Source organism: Puma concolor, chromosome D4 (genome assembly GCF_028749965.1).
Source record: "Puma concolor isolate L17-30 chromosome D4, mPumCon1.1.hap2, whole genome shotgun sequence".
Lineage (NCBI taxonomy): Eukaryota > Metazoa > Chordata > Mammalia > Carnivora > Felidae > Puma > Puma concolor.
Genome location: NC_141679.1, coordinates 91,481,483 through 91,499,336, shown reverse-complemented (window position 1 = coordinate 91,499,336; position 17,854 = coordinate 91,481,483). Strand labels below are relative to the sequence as shown.

The 17,854-nt window shown below is 60.0% G+C and overlaps 1 protein-coding gene and 2 long non-coding RNA genes across 5 annotated transcripts; 1 reads left to right on the top strand and 2 right to left on the bottom strand.

Annotated features, from left to right (window-relative positions):
• The first annotated feature begins 3,434 nt into the window (after positions 1-3,434).
• On the top strand, positions 3,435-12,871 carry LOC147575125 (globoside alpha-1,3-N-acetylgalactosaminyltransferase 1). 2 transcript variants are annotated; one of them, XM_086684408.1, is made up of 7 exons: positions 3,435-3,592; positions 4,161-4,334; positions 4,877-4,942; positions 9,275-9,325; positions 9,409-9,444; positions 9,984-10,118; positions 11,509-12,871. In XM_086684408.1, exons 2-7 carry the CDS (start codon positions 4,249-4,251, stop codon positions 12,191-12,193), a joined length of 1,059 nt encoding a protein of 352 aa, XP_086540534.1. In that variant the 5' UTR covers positions 3,435-3,592; positions 4,161-4,248; the 3' UTR covers positions 12,194-12,871. The 2 variants fall into 2 exon arrangements, with proteins under 2 accessions (XP_086540534.1, XP_086540535.1); XM_086684409.1 differs by lacking the exons at positions 3,435-3,592; positions 4,161-4,334; positions 4,877-4,942 and adding an exon at positions 4,719-4,855.
• Positions 5,601-8,682, bottom strand: LOC147575126 (uncharacterized). The gene is made up of 2 exons (XR_015243169.1): positions 6,973-8,682; positions 5,601-5,920 (listed from the first exon to the last, which is right to left on the bottom strand). It is a non-coding gene; the product is annotated as an uncharacterized LOC147575126 (long non-coding RNA).
• Positions 12,858-16,608, bottom strand: LOC147575124 (uncharacterized). 2 transcript variants are annotated; one of them, XR_015243168.1, is made up of 4 exons: positions 16,268-16,608; positions 14,758-14,905; positions 13,920-14,048; positions 12,858-12,963 (listed from the first exon to the last, which is right to left on the bottom strand). It is a non-coding gene; the product is annotated as an uncharacterized LOC147575124 (long non-coding RNA). The 2 variants fall into 2 exon arrangements; XR_015243167.1 differs by lacking the exon at positions 12,858-12,963 and having other exon boundaries at positions 13,571-14,048.
• Between the last annotated feature and the right edge of the window lie 1,246 nt (positions 16,609-17,854).

Genomic DNA, 17,854 nt, shown 5'->3' with positions numbered 1-17,854 from the left:
ACGAGCCCATGAGGAACCCATCGCTTCTTTTTAGAGCAGGGAACACTGAGGTTTTGTCCGAGGTCACCCAGAACTTGGAGGGCAGAGCCCGTGGCAGGTGGCCTGAGACCTGGCATCTGTCCACAGAGACACGTCTCCTGTTGTCGCCCGGTCCCGGTACCGAGGCCCCGCGGGGCCTGACATGGATGTCTGGGTCTACCCTGAGCTTTCCAGAGCCGTCTGCGGGGCTCCCGGGAAAACGCCGGCCCTTGCTCCAGACAGAAGGTTCTGCCCTCCGGTAAGAAAAGGGAGGTGCATGCACTCACTGGGCTAGAGGCCCTGCCCCCGCCTGCCCTTGGAGAGTAAGGTCTGGGGAGCCCTGTCTTCCTGCTCCTTCCAGGGTTCTAAGACCTGCTCGACCACGTAGCCCCTCCTTCCTGGGAGACATTCCCGGGCCTCCTCCGGGATCTCAGGCGGAGGTCACAGCAAGGGATCGAGCGGGAGGATCTGGGCGGTAGGGAGGTTGAGGACGGAGTGTGGAGGCCAGGGCTCCCGGTCCAGCTTGGCCGCTAACCAGAAAAGGATCCCTAGCCATTCCCCCGGGGGTGCCGCCCCATCCCCTTGGTGACGTCAACCCCTCTCCTGGAGTTACCAGTGGGGAGACCGACCACCAGGAAGTTCTTCCTCACCTGCCCAGAAGAGTCGAGACCACGTTCACGGACAAATCGAGGGGCGTGTTTCCCTACACACCCATTTGACAGATGGGAAATCTAAGGACAGGCCAAGGGAATGGAGGCTTGCTTCTCCGGGGTAGCTGGGGCACAGCCCCTCCACCGCGAGCCTCACTTGGCTTGGTCCTAAGCTGCTGGACGAGCCTGCTGATCCCAGCGAGACCACATGGCTGTCACCAGAAGTCCTCAGTGAACCCCTCCCTGCTCCAGTCAGCTCCATGCGAGCAGGAACTAGGTTGGCTCATCGCTCTGAGTCCAAGTCCCCAGAACCTTCCCGCAACGTAGTGGACGTTTACCTTTCTCGAATAAGCAGATGACTTGATATGCGTAAGGTGCTGTCATTGACAGAAACCGCTTCTGTCCTTGTTCCTTTGTGGATGCGTCCATGCCTGCCCTCAGCACCCTGTCTGCTCCCCGCTGTGTGCACGCACCTGGATCCCAAAAGCGAGCCCCGGACCCCACCCAGGAGGTGGTACGGCCTCTCACCCACAGCCAGCAAGGGGGAGCGCCCTCCCATGGCCCTCCTCACCCTAAGAAGACACGTAAGCCATATTCACCAAGGTTTTTAACCATTGTACACACTCACACACACACACACAGACACACATAGAGCGAAGGGTGGGGGCCCTGGAGGACCCGCACACGTATGTCTCCTGCACCTCCCGCCGCCCCTGTGCTTTTCTGGGTTTGCTCTGGTTCTCTCGCATCCTCCTCCCGGCTCCCTTGAAGTTGTCAGGCCTCTGCCCGAGTCCCTGGGTCACCCATCCACCTCTCCTATTAGGAAGACATGCAAATGCACACCCTGCATTTCCTCCCATCTTCCTCTCGCCTCCCAGACTTTGGTCGTCAGATTTGGGAGCCGTGAACACCCCTTGTGCCCTCCCTCACCTGTCCTTCCACCCAGCTCTTCCCAGCTCGGCCCCGAGTCTGTCCTCAGGCTGGATTCGTCTCCTGGGAGTTGGGGGTCAGGGGACAGAGGGCAGACGGTGCCGGTGGGGGCAGGAGAGGGCTGTGGCCCACAGGCCAAGTGCTGGCTTGTCTGCCAGGGCCCCCGGGCTGTGTGAGCCCCACCTGGCTCTCCTCTTTCTTACTGGGTGGCATCCTTGTCCTGAATGCGCACCAGGAAAACTGATTGAGGAAAAACCACTCAGGTTCGGAGGGTGGCTTGTGCCTGTCTTCCTGGATGCTCAGGGCTGTCCCTGTCCCGACACTTCACTCTGGTTCCGCTGACATACTAATCACTCAGGTGATTCCTGAGCCTCAGTCTGGAGGCCTTTAGACTATTTCTGGGCTATGTGTCTTGGCAATACAGTTGCAATAGAATCAGCAAAACATTGTCAAGAATCAGTAAAGCATGCGACTCTTGATGTGAGGGTCTTCAAAGCCCCACTTTGAGGACAGAGCTCACTTCAGAAAAAAACAACACATGGGTGCCTGGGTGGCTCAGTCGGTTGAGCGTGCGACCTCAGCTCAGGTCATGATCTTGCTGACCGTGAGTTCAAGCCCCGCGTCAGGCTCTCTGCTGACAGCTCGGAGCCTGTTTCAGATACTGTGTGTGTGTGTTTGTGTGTGTGTGTGTGTGTGTGTGTGTGTGTGTGTGTGTGTCTGCGTGTCTGTGTGTCTCCCCCTCCCCCACTCATGCTCTGTCTCTCTCTCTGTCAAAAATAAAAAATAAACATTTTAAAAAAAAAGAAAAAAACAAAACAAACAAAGAAAAAAAAACCCCACTCAGTCCCAGACCAGGTCCCAGGGAAGCAGTGTTTGCAGCTAAAAATGGAAGCATGACCTTTCTGCGGGCACTTACCAGCTTCCCCAGTCATGTGCCAGGCTCCTGCGTATTCTGGGGACACTAGCCCCACCTGAGGGAAACCTGCGGTCGTCAAGGGAAACCCTAAGGACACGGTGACACCTCCAAAGGACCTGAGAGGCTATGCCCAGGGTCCAGGAAGAGGTCCAACTTCAAGCGGCTTCCTTGTGACCTTGAGCAAACCTGTAACCTCTCTGAGCTGCATGGGTCCTTACTTTCCCCTGCTGTTTCTGTTTCTCCCTTGTTGCTCCTTGTTGTTACTTACCATTAGGGTGCCTTCCTTTTTTGTCCCTCTTTATGACCCCTCCCTCATCCAGGCCTAAGCAAAGGCCTCTCTCCTTTGCAGGCCCTCCAGCCCTTGGTGACACGTAAGAGGGTCCCCATGGGGCTCTAGAGTCTCTGCGGTGAACAAAGGGCAATGGTACCCCAACAAGCCTGGGAGGAAACTATTTCGACTCCTTTTCCAGGGGAGGAAACAGGCTCAGGGAGATTCCGGAACCGCACCGGGCGCCCGAGGCCAGCGTGCAGGCAGCTAGGCCCTGAGCAAAGGGGGAATGCCGAAACCGCGGAATAAGCGCACGGTTCAGCTGGTTTTGCCTTCCTGTGATTGTTTCCACGCTGTTCTAAAAACACGAAAGTGTTTCTAACTTCTCAGGCCCTCACCCCCACCCCGAGTTCCCGGATCGGCTCTTCTCGCCCGGAGCTGGGCCCGCTGCGCCAGCGGCTGCCGCCCAGAGGGCCACGGGACGGCAGAGCCCAGGGGACGCTCCGCTCCCTAGGACCCGGGGACTGGGGCCCTGGCCTGGGCGGGGGGCAGGGCGCGAGGGGCGGGGGGGCGCGGCTTGCAGGCTGGGCTCGCGGGGCGGGGGCGGGGCAGCGGAGGGGGAGGGGCGCGCGGGTCCCTTCCCCCCGCGGGCCCCGCCCCCAGCCGGAGACCGCTCGCTGGGAAGCCGGCCCTGCCCCAAGGGTCAGCGCCGCGCGGCCGCCGGGCATCGCCGGGGCCCTGGCGAGCCGAGTCCCTGCTCTCCCGGCCTCGGTGCGACCCTCCGTCCTCAAGCTGGTGTGGCGGCAAGGGGTGAGTCTACAGCCCTCGGGGACAGTCGCGCTTCCTCCCCCCCGCGCCCGCAGTGGCCTGCGGAAGTCGGCTGAGCGTCTCGGCCCCAGGCGCGGGGTGCGGACCGCTTTGGCCTAGGAGGACACCGACACCGGCCGAGGGGGAGTAAAGTGACTTGTTCTAGGGTACCGGGCCATTGAGAGCGGAAGCGCGTTCCCGCCGCCCCCTGGAGAGCCCTGGCTCGGCCTCCCGGAGGAGGACACGGCTGCCCCCACCCCACCCCGGGGGCATCACGGCCGCCCCTCTCCGCGCAGCCCCCATCCAGGCCGGGTGTGTCCCCGCCGGGCTGACTCGGGACTCGACTTCCGGTGTCCCCGCTGTTGCCCGCGGGCATCCTTCTCCCAGCCCCGCCCAGGCGCCCTGCCCTTCGCTGCTGCGGGTCCCCTGGCCCGCCGAGGGCGGCGTCCCGCGGATGGCGGCGGTTGGGAGGCAGATCCGAGAGCAGCTCTCCTAGCCTTTGCCACCCAGGGGAGGGCAGGGCCGCAAGGATGGGGCCGCTCTCCCCTGAATAGGGCGCATTCCTTTGCAGGTGACACGGGTTTTAGAGCCTGCCAGCCCCGGGAGAGGTGGACTGACTCACCGAGGCACGCTCAGTCTCTGCAAGAGCCCGGGCTCAAATGCTGTACCCAGCAATGCGCGGCCACAGACTGGCCCTGGGCCTAGGATTCTGCCTGCTGTTGGGCACTGCCCTCTGCCTGCTGTGGTGAGCGTGCCCCATGCAGCCCACCCCTCACCCGACTCCTCCCTTTCTTGGCCTTGCAACCCCCAAACCTTGACCCCTTTATGGATTCCCAGGTCCCATCCACCTCTCTCGGCACACCTGTCCCCCAACCCCAGCCCCAGTAAGACCAAACTGGTTTTGGCTTCTGGATTTTGCTTTGCACTGGCCTCCTGGCCTTGGCACTTGCTTCTTCCTCTGCCTGGACCATTCTTCTAGCCACGTTAACGAAGCACTCGTGTCCACACCCCAAAATGCACCTCATGTGTTCCTTCTCTGAAGCCCCACCACCCCCGCCCCCACTCACCACCACGCTCTTGTGGGGGTGGGGGGGGGCTGGTATTAAGAACATTCCTTCCCTGGGAAATGAAAGACTGCACTGCAGAAGACCAGGAGGCTTTGACCTCTGAGGTCAGCCAGACCCAAAGAGTGGGGGGGTCCCCAGATGCTCTGCACTGCAGGCCTCCACTCCCTTAACGTGCACCAAGCGTGTGCACAGTCAACAGGTGGGTGTTTTTCCTTCCCAGGATGTATTTTGAGAACTGGCTGCGGGTCTCCTATGTTCCCTATTATCTCCCCTGCCCAGAGATCTTGTAAGTATGGGGCTGGGAGAATTTGGGGCCCTGTGGGCTGTCTGGCGTGGAGGCAGTGGGAGAGTTTTACGGCCAGTTTGCAGATTATCAGTTCCTAAGCTCATGATTCCGATCAGTTTGAGAAGTATTTGGGTAATTTGTGGGCCGCCACAAATATGGAGTAAAATTCCTATTTCAGTCCTCCAGTGTCTTTGAGCGCCCCCTCCGTGGTTTGACCTTGATCCTGCCACATGGCTCTGAGTCTCACTTGCTTCATCTGTGACATGGGCTGATAGAGGTGTCGCTCCTGGCCGTCTGGAGCATGCAGTGTGAGGACGTCTGTATAGCCTCCTGTAGCAGGTGGCACATAGGAGGTGCTCAGGAAACAGTGCTCTTAGGACCTGACCTTTTGGCTAAATTTTGTGTTCAGTGAGGATTCAAGGGACAAATGAACATGTGACCAGTCTTCCCCCACATAAGGAACCTGATGCTTTGACAGTTTAGAGTGGAAAAACAGGTTGGCACAGTCTCAAGGGGGTGTCTTCATGATAGCTAAAGGGATGTTTACAATCCGGATCCTAGACTGCTTGCTAATTAACAATAGGCGGGTTTTGCGGTTAGAAACACAGAGTATGGGAAATTAGGAAGCTAGAAAGCAGAAAAGACAAAAACAAAACGCTCTTGTGTCCTACGGGTCTGAGTTATACTTTGCTTCCAAAGTTCCTTGTCAACTTGTTGGCTGCTCTACTTTCCAGTTGAACAGACGGTGCCTCTTACTTGGTTCTAAAAGCAGAAAGCCTGCTTGCTGTTGAAAAGAGCCGTGATTGGGGCGCCTGGGGGCCTCAGTCGGTTAGTCTTGGTTGCGGCTTCGGTCATGATCTCGCGGTTCGTGAGTTCGAGCCTGGCGTCAGGCTCTGTGCTGACAGTGCGGAGCCTGCTCGGGATTCTCTTTCTCTCTCTGTCTCTGTCTCTGCAACCTTCCCCACTCACGCGCTCTCTCTCAAAAATAAATATATAAACGTTAAAAAAAAAAAAGCTATGATCATAATGTTTTTGCAATTTTTATCCTGTTTTCGCAGAATTGGCATATGTGTACTCTTCATGGCCACCATCATTTTGCCGCCCCCAGGAACTGGGTCCTAATTCTTGAACCCCTCCCCCTCTCCCTCCAACAACCGGGGCGGGTATTTTCATTGTGTCCCATTCCCCAGTGTCCTAAATTAGTTTATAATGAGCAGCTTTGGATATAAAGCTTTTTCCATATCAAAAATCCTTTCATGGGGTGCGTGGGTGGCTCAGTCGGTTGAGCGTATGACTCTTGAATTTCGGTTCAGGTCACGATCTCACGGTTCATGAGTTTGAGCCCCGTGTCGGGCTCTGCGCTAACAGCACGGAGGCTGCTTGGGATTCTCTCTCTCCCTCTCACTGCCCCTCCCCTGCTCGCGTGTGTTTTCTCTCTCTCAAAATAAATCCAATACACGTTAAAAAATTTTTTTAGATTAAAAACAACAATAAAAATCCTTTCATTGGTACGTTCCCTCCCTGGGCCAGAGGCCATGGAGAGAGTCTCGGTCCATCTTGTCTGTTGCTTTCCAGAAGGACCACGCTCTCAGTGTCACCTTCACAGAGATGCCTCTCGCGGGCCTGTGCTGGGAGGAGCGCTAGGTGTTGCAAAAAGCAAAAAGCAAAAAGCAAAGCACCCTGCTGGTTCGAGAGACCCGGAATGCCAGCTGTTGGGTTTCAGTTTCATTTCCTCGATTCCTACCGAGGGCCTCGTTTCTCCCACCCGCCTCCCACGAGCTGGACTTCCTCTTCCCCTGATGCACCTGCTCCACTGGCCTCTCCCCTTGGTCCGTCTGCGGCTTCTCGAAGCATCACCCTTGGCCAAAAGCATTCGCTACGTTTTTTCCCTTCCAGCTCGTCTATGTCTATCGTTGGGTTCTACTTGGCTCTTTTTTTTTAAGGGATTGAAGGTGGAGATTTTGGTTGGTGTTAAATGGTCACACCTTCCCTGCTTTTCACCTGGAGGTCTCCACTTTTAGTTTTCCTACCTTCCAGTGTGAAAACATGAAGCTGATTTTTTTTCTTCGCTCTGGCTCACGTGTGGCTTCGGTGTTCTTACGACTGACCGTGCTCTTTAAGGCGGCTGGAGTCTGGCTGGGCTTGGAGGCGGGGGTGGGGGTCCAACCGCCAGGGCTGTGGGCCCTTTTCCTGTTCACTTCCCGCCTTCCCAGAACGCCGTCACTTTCTGAGCAGGGACCTGAAGCGTGCTTGTCTGCGGGCACGGGCGGCCAATTTGATGGACTAACTTCTAAAAACTGTTGATTCAAGAGGTCAAAGTAATCACAGAAAGACAAGTGTTACAGGATTCCACTTGTAAGAGATCTCCAGAACAGTCAGAGCTCTCGAATAATGGGTTACCAGGGCCCGGGCAGATGGGGCAGAGGGGAGTCGGTGTTGAGAGGGGACACGGTTTGGGTTGGGGAAGATGAGAAAGTTCTGGAGATGGATGGCGGGGACGGCTGCACAGTAGTGCGAATGTGCCTAATGCGCCTGAAGGGCACGCTTACCAATGGTTAAAGTAGTAAATCTTTGTTTTGTACATTTTACCACCAAAAACAACCAAACAAAAAGAGCAGCAGCAGAAGCATAGACTAAACGTTGGAAGGAAAGCTCAAGGAGGCTTAAGCTATCCTCTCAAATATGCCATATTGAAAATTCTCGGGGCTCTTGCGGGGGCTCAGTCGGTTAAGCGTCTGACTCTGGATTTCAGCTCAGGTCTTGATCTCACAGTTTGTGGGATGGAGGACCGCGTCCAGCTCTGTGCTGAAAGCCTGGAGCCTGCTTGGGATTGTGTCTCTCTCTCTCTCTCTCTCTCTCTCTCTCTCTCTCTCTCCCTACATGCGTGCTCTCCCTCTCTCCAAAATAAATAAACATTTAAAAAACAAAAAGAAAATTCTTTAGAGAGTGGGCAGTCACCGTCCCCTCAGGTGGTCTGCCCCTTACAGCCAACCTCAGGTGTCTTCAGGAGCTGATCCACTCCAAAGGTCCTCAGGCAGGGGTTTGCCTTCTCTGGGCCTCACTTCTACCCTCGGGGGAGGACTTTATCGGGAGGACTCTAGAGCCCGAGGAGTCAAATGTCTGGCCCCAGGTATCTCCAGCCAGTTAATGGCAGACCCAGAGGCTCTCTGCACCTTGCAGCCTCTGTCCTTAGGGACCTCCTTCTTACTTGCCCACCCAGGCTAACCTGGCTGTTGCTGGCGGAGGCTGGCCGCCCAGGCCGCTTGCTGAGAAGGGGACAAGACGCCTGGTCTTAACAAGCGTTTGCCTGTGCTGGGCCTGGGCACACACCTTGTTTAAGTCTCAAGGCAGCTCTCAGGGTGAAGGATGGCTACCTGTTTTACAGATGAGGAAAAGTGGGGTTCCACTAAAGAAACAGGAGGCGGGAGGGAGAAAGATTGACCCGCTAGGCTAAGCCAGTCTGGACTCCGCGGAGCAGGCTGGACCCCGGGTTGGACACTGACCGAATCTCATCACGGAAACCTCAGCTCTGTTCTTAACGCCTTTCACCTGGTTGTACCAACCCCATCCAGGCCACGTGGAATATCTTTTTTGTTTTTAATGTTTTATTTATTTTTGAGAGAGCACAAGCGGGGTTGTGGCAGGGAGAGGGGGACAGAGGATCCTAAGCAGGCTCCACGCTGACAGCAGCGAGCCCGACGTGGGGCTCGAACTCACAAACTGCGAGACCATGACCTGAGCCGAAGGTGGATGTTGAACCGAGGGAGCCACCCAGGCGCCCTGGGATAATCTTTACCTAAGGGCAGCGGGTGTAGATGTTAATCACACCCGCCAGGCACCATCACCGCGAGGCCTCCCTCGATTGGTGATTGGTGTTGGTGTAACTGGTTACGATAACCGTTGCCTAACCGTTGCCGCGGGCTCAGGTAAAGGGACTCGCCCAAGGTCCCCAGGCTAGAAAGCAACAGAATGGCGCTCACCAGGCCTTTGCAGCTTCTCAAGACTTGTCCGCTGCCAGGCCCCTCCAGAGTGACGTGTGTGAGACAGCATCAGCTTGGGAGACAGCCGGCACCGGGTACCAATCATGGCCTTGCCACTTAGTGACCCTGGACAGGCTGCTTCTGTAGGAGCCCAGCCCCCCACCCCTAGCAGAGTGGGCACGCAGTGGGGAAGGGCGCGCAGAGGGAGTCTGCACGGAACCTGGAAGGGTGCCTGCCCTTGCGGGGGGGTGGGGGGGCGGGTGGTTGCTTATTCTCCACCCTGTCCTTCCCGCACCGAATACGTCTGTCCCCAGCCCTGGCACTAACAGCTCTCTCTGTCCTCTGCCACCAGCAACATGAAACTGCAGTACAAGGGGCAGAAGCCATTTCAGCCTGTGACACAGTAAGCAGACCGTCATTTCCCCCTTTGTGGCCCCGGGGGGTTGGGGGCTGCCTCCCCTCACCACTGGCCCTTTTTGGTCACAGGTCACTGTACCCTCAGCCCAAGCTTCTGGAGCAAAGGTAGGTGTTGGGCAGGGCCTGGGGACGGAGAGATCTGGTGTGGGGAGGGAGGCTGCGGTGGGCAGAGCTCTGATTTGTAAGTTGGGGTGGTGGGGGTATCAGGTGGCCTTGGGGTCCAGCCCGGTTCTGCCACTGGCTGTGTGACCTTGGGCAGGTTACTCAACAGCTCTGGGCTTCTTTCTATGCAAGTGGCTAATAAGAGCCACCTCCTAGCAGCTTGGAGGACTGCATGATGGGACGGTGTTTGCAGAAGCACAGCTCCATAGCAGGTGCCCAGTCTACACCCCTCATGTATTCGGCACTTAGCAGGCACCTGAGATGCCAGGCCCCCTTAGACACTCGGTGTGCATTAACTCCCGGTCCTCTCAACCGTGCTGGGAAGGAAGTGTTCCTAACCCCGCCTTCCACATGAGGATAGTGAGGCTCAGAGACAGGGATGAAGCTGCCCAAGGTCACACAGCGTAGGAGGCCTGGCCGGGGAGAGGCTGAGGCTTTCACAGGGAAAGGGCCTCCGTGCCCACGGCCTCCCCCACTTCCAGGCCTGCAGAGCTGCTGACCCTCACGCCCTGGTTGGCGCCCATTGTCTCGGAGGGAACCTTCAACCCCGAGCTGCTGCAACACATCTACCAGCCGCTGAACCTGACCATCGGGCTCACAGTGTTTGCCGTGGGCAAGTGAGTAGTGGGCCCGGTGGGTGGTTCTCACTGAGCCACGGGAGCTGCCGGTCTGGGAAGAGACAGGACCTGGACACAGGACCCTGCCTGGACGGCAGGGACGCCCTGAACCAGGCCCCGTGTGTGTGTGGGGGAAGATAGGGGGTAGAGGGTGATGATGGGAGGGCTTCCTGGAAGAGGCGATCTGGCCCTGGCATGGAAGCGGGGAGCCAGCCCCGGTGACGGAGCAGCAGGAGACTTTGTGACGACACCCCCTTGCCTCCTTACCCCTCTCTGCTTCCCCTGAACGGTCCGGGCAGGTAGGAAGGAACAGAATCCCTCAAGACCGTCGCATAACTGGGGGGCCATGGTCAGGCTACAGGCAGGTCAAGGCCCGCCCTCGGGGCCCTCTCCCCTCTCCCACTCTGGGCCTCCCCCCTGTTTTCCTCTCCTGTCCCTCACCCCACCTGGCCTTTCCTTCAGGGGATACCACCTGACAGCTTCCCCCCGGGGCTCTCGCTGGGACTCCTGAGAGAGAAACCAGTGGGGCCCCAGTACCTAAAGCGCTGGGTGGGGTGGGGTGGGGGGGCATGTCAGGTGACCCTCTGGTCCAACCAGCTTCGACCTGGGGGGTGCGGCCCTGTGGGTTCCTCCAGCTGGGACCTCAAGAGCCCCAAGCCCCCAGCACCACTCAACTGGCCTGGAGGCAGCACATACGGGCCATGTGATCACTTTCCTCTCTCTGAGCCTCAGTGTCTCTACCTCTAAAACGGGGATTATGGGGGAGGCACTGGCTGGCTCTGTTGGTGGAGCCTGAAAAAAATTAACATTACAATGGGGAGTACCCTGCCTGCCTTCAGGGAGTTTAAGAGGCTCAAAGGAGCTAAGAATCCCTTGAAACTCTGCCTGACACGTAGGAGGTACTCCTTAAACTAAGTCAGCTTAGTTTGCGAGTTTGCAGATTTTAGGAATCCTCGTGAGGTATCATTCCTACGAGGGCTGTAAGAGGCTGGTGCTGCAGGGCGCCCGGGGGGCTCGGTCAGTTGAACATCCGACTCTTGATTTCAGCTCCGGTCATGATCCCCGGGTCGTGGGATTGAGCCCCACGTGGGGCTTCATGCTGAGTGTGGAGCCTGCTTAAGATTCTCCCTCCCTCTCTCCCTTTCTCTGTCTCCCCCCCCCCACCCCGCCCTTCTCCCCAACTCAGGTGCGCGCTCTCTCTCTAAAATAAAAAAAAAAAATTTAAAGAGATTGACACTGCAGTTGTGGGGCTTTGACAGAGAAGGGCCCCGAGGGTCACGCCTGCATGGCTTCTCAAGGTGGGGAGCTGGGAGGTGGACCCCAAGCCCCACGCCCTGCACAGGCAGCGGCCCCATAGGGCCGGGCTGGATGACGGGGTTCTTCCTGCCAGGTACACCCGCTTCGTCCAGCATTTCCTGGAGTCGGCCGAGCAGTTCTTTATGCAGGGTCACCGGGTGCACTACTATGTTTTTACCAACGACCCCGCGGCCATTCCTCGGGTCCCGCTGGGCCCCGGCCGCCTCCTCAGCATCGTCCTCATCCAGAGGCACTCGCGCTGGGAGGAGATCTCCACGCGCCGGATGGAGACCATCAGCCGGCACATCGCCGAGAGGGCGCACCGGGAGGTGGACTACATCTTCTGCCTCGACGTGGACATGGTGTTCCGGAACCCGTGGGGCCCTGAGACCCTGGGGGACCTGGTGGCGGCCATTCACCCGGGCTACTATGCTGTGCCCCGCCAGCAGTTTCCCTACGAGCGCAGGCATGCTTCCACCGCCTTTGTGGCAGACGACGAGGGGGACTTCTATTATGGTGGGGCGGTCTTTGGGGGGCGGGTGGCCAGGGTGTACGAGTTTACTAGAGGCTGCCACATGGCCATCCTGGCGGACAAGGCCAATGGCATCATGGCCGCCTGGCAGGAGGAGAGCCACCTGAACCGTCGTTTCATCTCCTACAAGCCCTCCAGAGTGCTGTCCCCTGAGTACCTCTGGGATGACAGGAAGCCCCAGCCACCGAGCCTGAAGCTGATCCGCTTTTCTACGCTGGACAAGGACAGCAGCTGGCTGAGGAGCTGATGGCTGAGCCAGGCTGCTGTGCATGGGGGCCCCAAGCCCTGCAGCCAGCTCGCCCCGGCAGAGCACCCTGCTCGCCCCCGGCGGAGCACCCCAGCTTGTCCCAGCAGAGCACCCTTTACCAGCGCCCCCCCTCTCAGGCCTCAGGTGAGATCCATCCGGTCCTGCCTACCTCAGTCTATTAGCAGAAGTTCACCTGGGAAATGGATGCGGAAGGGCCTTTGTCAACTGTGAAGGGCCGCGCCCACACGAGCGGAACACCAAGATCACACGGCAGCGTGGCCCGAGAATGGTCAGGCGGGAAGAGGTGAAGAAGACAGAGCCGCAGGCCTGGCCCAGCAGACGTGCCTTCGGGGCAGGCTCCGGAGTCAGCCCTACTCAGCGCCTGAAATCCCGCCTCTGACCCACTTCTGTTGCCTATTTGCCCCTCAAGTTGCACTTCTCAGACCCCGGCGTGAAAGGCATCCAGATGCCTCTTCTCTGGCTGTAGGGGTCCCGGGTGCTGGGACGTCCCCCAGCCACACCGCGCTCGGCCCCGGAGTGAGTCTTTGCGACAGAACGGGCCTGGCCCTCTCTGGCGTCGAGTCTAGCCCGCACCCCACGGCGGACCACACTCTCTGGCACCAGCCCCACCTTTGTAAGGGGGTTTGGGCAGTTTTTAATAAAGGTGGCGTGCACGAAGTCCTCACCGGGGTGTTTCCACCTGCACATCCGAGCGTCTGCGCGGCCAGCCACCGGGGATGCGGGCAGCCTGGATCCCACGTACAGTCAGCCTGTGGGGGTGGAGGAGGGAGGGTCCGGTCTTCTAGAAAGCCTGCATTACAGCGGCCGCTGCAGCAGACGAGATTCTGCTCCCGTTGTCCTGGGAGAGGGGTGAGGTGACAGCGAGCCATACCCCCGACCACAAGGGGGGCAGAGCTCATCAGCTGGACACCACGGTGGCCTCTCAGCCCCTGACGCAGGGCCCCTGATGTCGGCCCTCTGCCGGCACCTCCTGACCCTGGGAGGCCACCTGCGGGCGTCGGGCTCCACAGCTATGGTGCAGGCCCAGGATTAGTGGGCGCGGGAGGGCGGCCTCACCAGCGTGGCAGCCGCAGAGGGACTTCAGAGCCCCTTCGGTGGCCGTGTCTGCCCGGCAGGACGGAGATGGGGGGGAGGGAGGGTTCAGGGTCTGGTGGCCCAGTGTCCCCTCTGGGGGCAGCATCACCTTTGCCAAGCGGGGCACAGAGGGGTACGTTCTGGCCACATAGGGAGGAACAGGCACCCAGCCGCACGGCCCCCCTCCAAAGCTGGGGGTCAGCCCAAGGCGCACTCCCGTGGCCTGCAGTCTGTCCAGCGGGCAAGGACAGATTACCAGAAAATGAGCAGGGGGGAGGGCAGGTCAGGGAAAGGCGCTGAGGTGCCTGCAGGGCAGAAGGGCGAGGGTGGGCCCACAGTCCACGTGTTCCGGTGGGGAGCCCCTGCCTCGCTCCCAGCCCGGCCCCTCCCGGCCCCAGCTGACGGACCTTCCCAGCCGCGGCCCGAGCCCCCAAGGAGTACGGCTGACACCGCCATCGCAGGACCCAGCTCTCAGACACAAGGGAGTGACGGGACCCAACTCTTAGACCCCAACCAGGGTCCGAGCTACTTGCCAAAGAAGGGCTGAGGGCTTAGAGCCACAGCTGCTCCACGGGTGGGGAGAAGTGAGGGGCCTGGCGGGGGTGCAGGGGGGACGGGGACGGGGCCTGACCTGGCAGACAGAGGTGAGAGGGCTCAGAGACAGTCCCAGCGGTCCTCAGCCCCTGACTGGCAGGATCGGGTCTGAGCCCCAGGCACCAATGTTGTCAGGGCCCATCAGTCTGGGGGGCTTCGAAGTTTTCTAAATTGCAAAGGTCCTTCTTTAAGAAACAGACAAGGGGCACCTGGGTGGCGCAGTCGGTTAAGCGTCCGACTTCAGCCAGGTCACGATCTCGCGGTCCGTGAGTTCGAGCCCCGCGTCAGGCTCTGGGCTGATGGCTCAGAGCCTGGAGCCTGTTTCCGATTCTGTGTCTCCCTCTCTCTCTGCCCCTCCCCCATTCATGCTCTGTCTCTCTCTGTCCCAAAAATAAATAAACGTTGAAAAAAAAAAAAATTTAAAAAAAATAAAAAAAAGAAACAGACAATAGCCCAAATACAAAATGTCTGCCGTGGAGGCCCCTGAAACTTAGGCTTCCTGTCCCTTCACGGCCAGCAGCTTCCTCCCCGCGCCATCACTCGGCCATCGGGCCTGGCCCCCACACCTCTGCTCACACTACCCGCCACTCGGGTCTGCCAGTCCCATCACCCGGCTGATTTCTGGGGACTCGTGCCTGACATCACCTCCGGGAAGTCTGCCTTGATTTGTGCCCCCCTCCAGAGTGGGTGCCTTTCAGTGTTTCCTCGAACCCTCCGCAACCCTGTGTCACTTACGACGTCTGCCTATGTGCACCCCTCGCCCCAGCTGGTAAACTCTAAGGGGGGATAGAATGGGGCGGCCCAGATTCCCCCGGTAGCTGGAACCCAGGGGGCGTCCTATAAATGTTGAATGACTGTGGGAGGGGAGACAGCACCTGTGGGATGTTGGACAGGTCATCTGAGGCCCTGGGGTGAGGGCCAAATGAGATCATGGCTGGGACACCCACTCCTCTTGGGCAGTTGGTGAGATGTGGCTTCTGAGACGTGGCTAGGTCTGGGCCCTCCAACCAGCGTGCCCCCAGCCTGGAAGGAGACAGCAGATGACCCCCAGAGCCCCCACTACACAGGAGGAAACTGAGGCAGCCTCCTCCTCCCTGGTTGGTTTTGGGGATCCATGCTTGAGTGGGGCCAAATAACACGCCCACCAAACTCCCTCCAAATCAAGGGTGCTGTGGCTCTTATAAGACTGCCCAGGGGCGCCTGGGTAGCTCAGTACGTTAAGCATCCAACTCCCGATACTGGCTCAGAGCATGATCTCACAGTTCGTGAGTTCAAGCCCCAAGCTGTCAGCGTGGAGACTGCTTGGGATTCTCTCTCCTGCTCTCTCTGCCCTTCCCTGATCACACATGCTCTCTCGCTCTCTCAAAATCAATTAACTTAAAAAAAACCAAAAAGGCTGCCTGAATTGTGTCCCCTTCCCTCCCCAACCTGCGGTGACCCCCGACTCCTTACCTGATATCCAGAGCATTGCATGAACTGGTCCAGACGCCCTCCCCAGTGTGCACCCGTCACCCTACTCCAGCCTCCCTAGAGCCTTCCTCCCCCAGGAAGCCCGCCCCTCAGAGCCCCTTGCCACCAGTGCCCCTCTCCATGGCTCCCACCCAGGACATCCTCACATCCAAGGCTGGGATCAGAGGCCACACCCTTTGGGTCAGATTGACTTGAGTTCAAACCCACAGTGGGGCTATGTCACACAAAGCCCTGTGACCAACAAGCTCCTGTGGTGGCTTCTTAGAGCCTCATTGCAAATGGGGTCTGTGGCCCCGACCCCAGAAGAGTGACCTGGAGGCACAGGGGGAGCCCTAACCCAGGACAACGCCTGTGATGGTTAGTGCAGGGCTCAGTGAGGGTGCAGACAAATGACTCTGAACCCCCCCGTTCGTGTTCACGGCTGGACTTGGTCACCCAGAGCCAAGTGACCTTGATCCGTTGGAGGCACTGCTCCATGTATAAAAAGGGGTGATGCGGCACGTGGGTTAAATCAGGCTCAGTCAGTCAGGCATCCGTTCTTGATTTCTGCGGGGGTCACCATCTCACCGTTGGTGCGTTCCAGCCCTGCCACCACGGGGTGGCGCTAACAGGGCAGAGCCTGCTTGGGATTCTGTTTCTCTCCTCTCTCTGCCCCTCCTCCTGCACTCTCTCTCTCAAAATAAATACACTTTTTTTTGGTTGTTTAAAAAAGGAGAAGGAAATCACCGATTGCCCAGGGAAGTCCTTTGCAACACTCGGACCATCCCTCCGGCACCCCCGAGGAGGGCCCCCCTCCCACACCCCTGACCCCAACCAGGGCTGCAGCCAGGTCTACGCTGCATCGCGTGTCCCGGGGTCCCGCCAGAGAGATTAGGGGAAGAGGCGTAGAGGAGGAGGGGGAAGGGGCGCACTGACCTTCTTGCCCGTGCTCCGTGTCGACCGCCGCCTCCAGGTCCCCTGGCCCAGCCATGCACCCAGCTGGCCACTGCAGGCTACATGTGGGGACCAGCACAGAAGGACAGTGCTGTATATTCAGAGATTCCCAAGTCTCCAGGTCTCCGCGCCAACCCGGCCCAGCGCCCGACGGCCCCCGGCCGCTTGGGTTCGGGGTGGCACGAGGTCCCAGCGGGCGTGAGCTACGCGTGGGACCCGCCGCGCGCTGAACCCTCGCTGTGCTGCGGCGAGGCGCGGCGCCCGTGCACGCGCTGTCCGCGGGCCCGCACGGGCCCCGTGCGCGTGCGACAGTGGACGAGGCCCGGGAGCTTCGGCAGGGTCCCCCCACCTTCGCCGGCGGGAGGGAGGCCGAGCGCGCCCCCGAGCGCGCGCGCGCGCGCGCGGCCCGCCCCTCACACCTGCGGCGGGCGGGCGGGGCGCGGCGGGGCGGGGCCGCGGCTGTCCCCGCCCACCCGGCCGGAGCCCGGGAGCCCGGGCGGAACCGAGCAGCGGGGCCCGAGCGGCCGGCGGCGCAGGGCGGTGCAGACAATGGGAGCGGCGCGGGCGGCGGCGGCGGCGGCGACGCGGGCGGCGGTGGTCGCGGAGTCCCGGGCCCGGCGAGGACGGGAGGCCGCGCCATGAGCCCCGCAGCCGGGCGCCCCCCTGGGCCGCGCGCGGGCCGAGGCGAGCGGCCTCTGCGAGCCCCGGGCCCCGCCCTGGGGCCGGCGATGCGCTGCCAGGGCCGAGGATGATGGTAGATTGCCAGGTGAGTGCCCCCGCCCGGCCCCGGCCGCCCTCCAGGCCGGCGGCGGTGGAAGGAGGACCACGTGTCCCCGACCCACACCCCATCCGGCGAGGAGGGTGCACGGCACCCGCTCCACGCGGAGCGCGCGCTGACGCAGTTCCGCGTCCGACCCCTCTTGGTACAACTGGGAAACTGAGAGCAGGAGAGGCGGGGACTTGCCCGGAGCCGTGAGGTGAGGAGAGCCCAGAGGAGAAGGGAGGGTCCCGGCTCCGGGGCCACGGCTCCACCCTCCCATACAGTTTCCAATGAAAACGAGAGCCCCTAAGATCCTGAGGGACTCCGTCCACCCCTTACCATGTGGGGCCCTTTCCTCTCGACATCCCGACGAGCCCGCAGGGACATACACACATTGACTTCACACATGGGGACCATGGGATGGGGTCAGAGGAGGAGTGGACACTGGGGAGGTGACAAGGGGGCAAGAAGAAGGGGACTGGAGGCAGCTCTGCCACGGGGCAGGGGCACCCAGTGTGCTGGCAGCATGACCAGGGCTCATCCGTGGGGTGGGGAGACGTGCCTGCCTGATGGCCAGCGGGGTCTCCAGGGTACCCAGGGGGCTGCCTGGGCTGGGCACTTCCCCGGGGCACCCGGAGAAGTCGGGGTTTGGGGTCTTGTGTCCGCCACCCGCCTGGAGCTAGAAGGAGACACCCCCGTACTGGGAGGGGGCTACGGGACAGGCTTCAGCTTACTCCTGTGTAAATTGGGCTGCATAGACGTGGTGTCCCTAGGGTCCCACAGGCTTGTCTGCTGGCCCTGGACCTCCA

Excerpts from the sequence above, each read along its gene's own strand:
- LOC147575125 (XM_086684408.1), top strand. The coding sequence starts at position 4,249 with ATGCTGTACCCAGCAATGCGCGGCCACAGACTGGCCCTGGGCCTAGGA. Across the intron at positions 4,943-9,274 it reads CTCCCCTGCCCAGAGATCTT|CAACATGAAACTGCAGTACA; the intron begins GTAAGTATGGGG and ends CTCTGCCACCAG. Across the intron at positions 9,326-9,408 it reads CCATTTCAGCCTGTGACACA|GTCACTGTACCCTCAGCCCA; the intron begins GTAAGCAGACCG and ends TTTTGGTCACAG.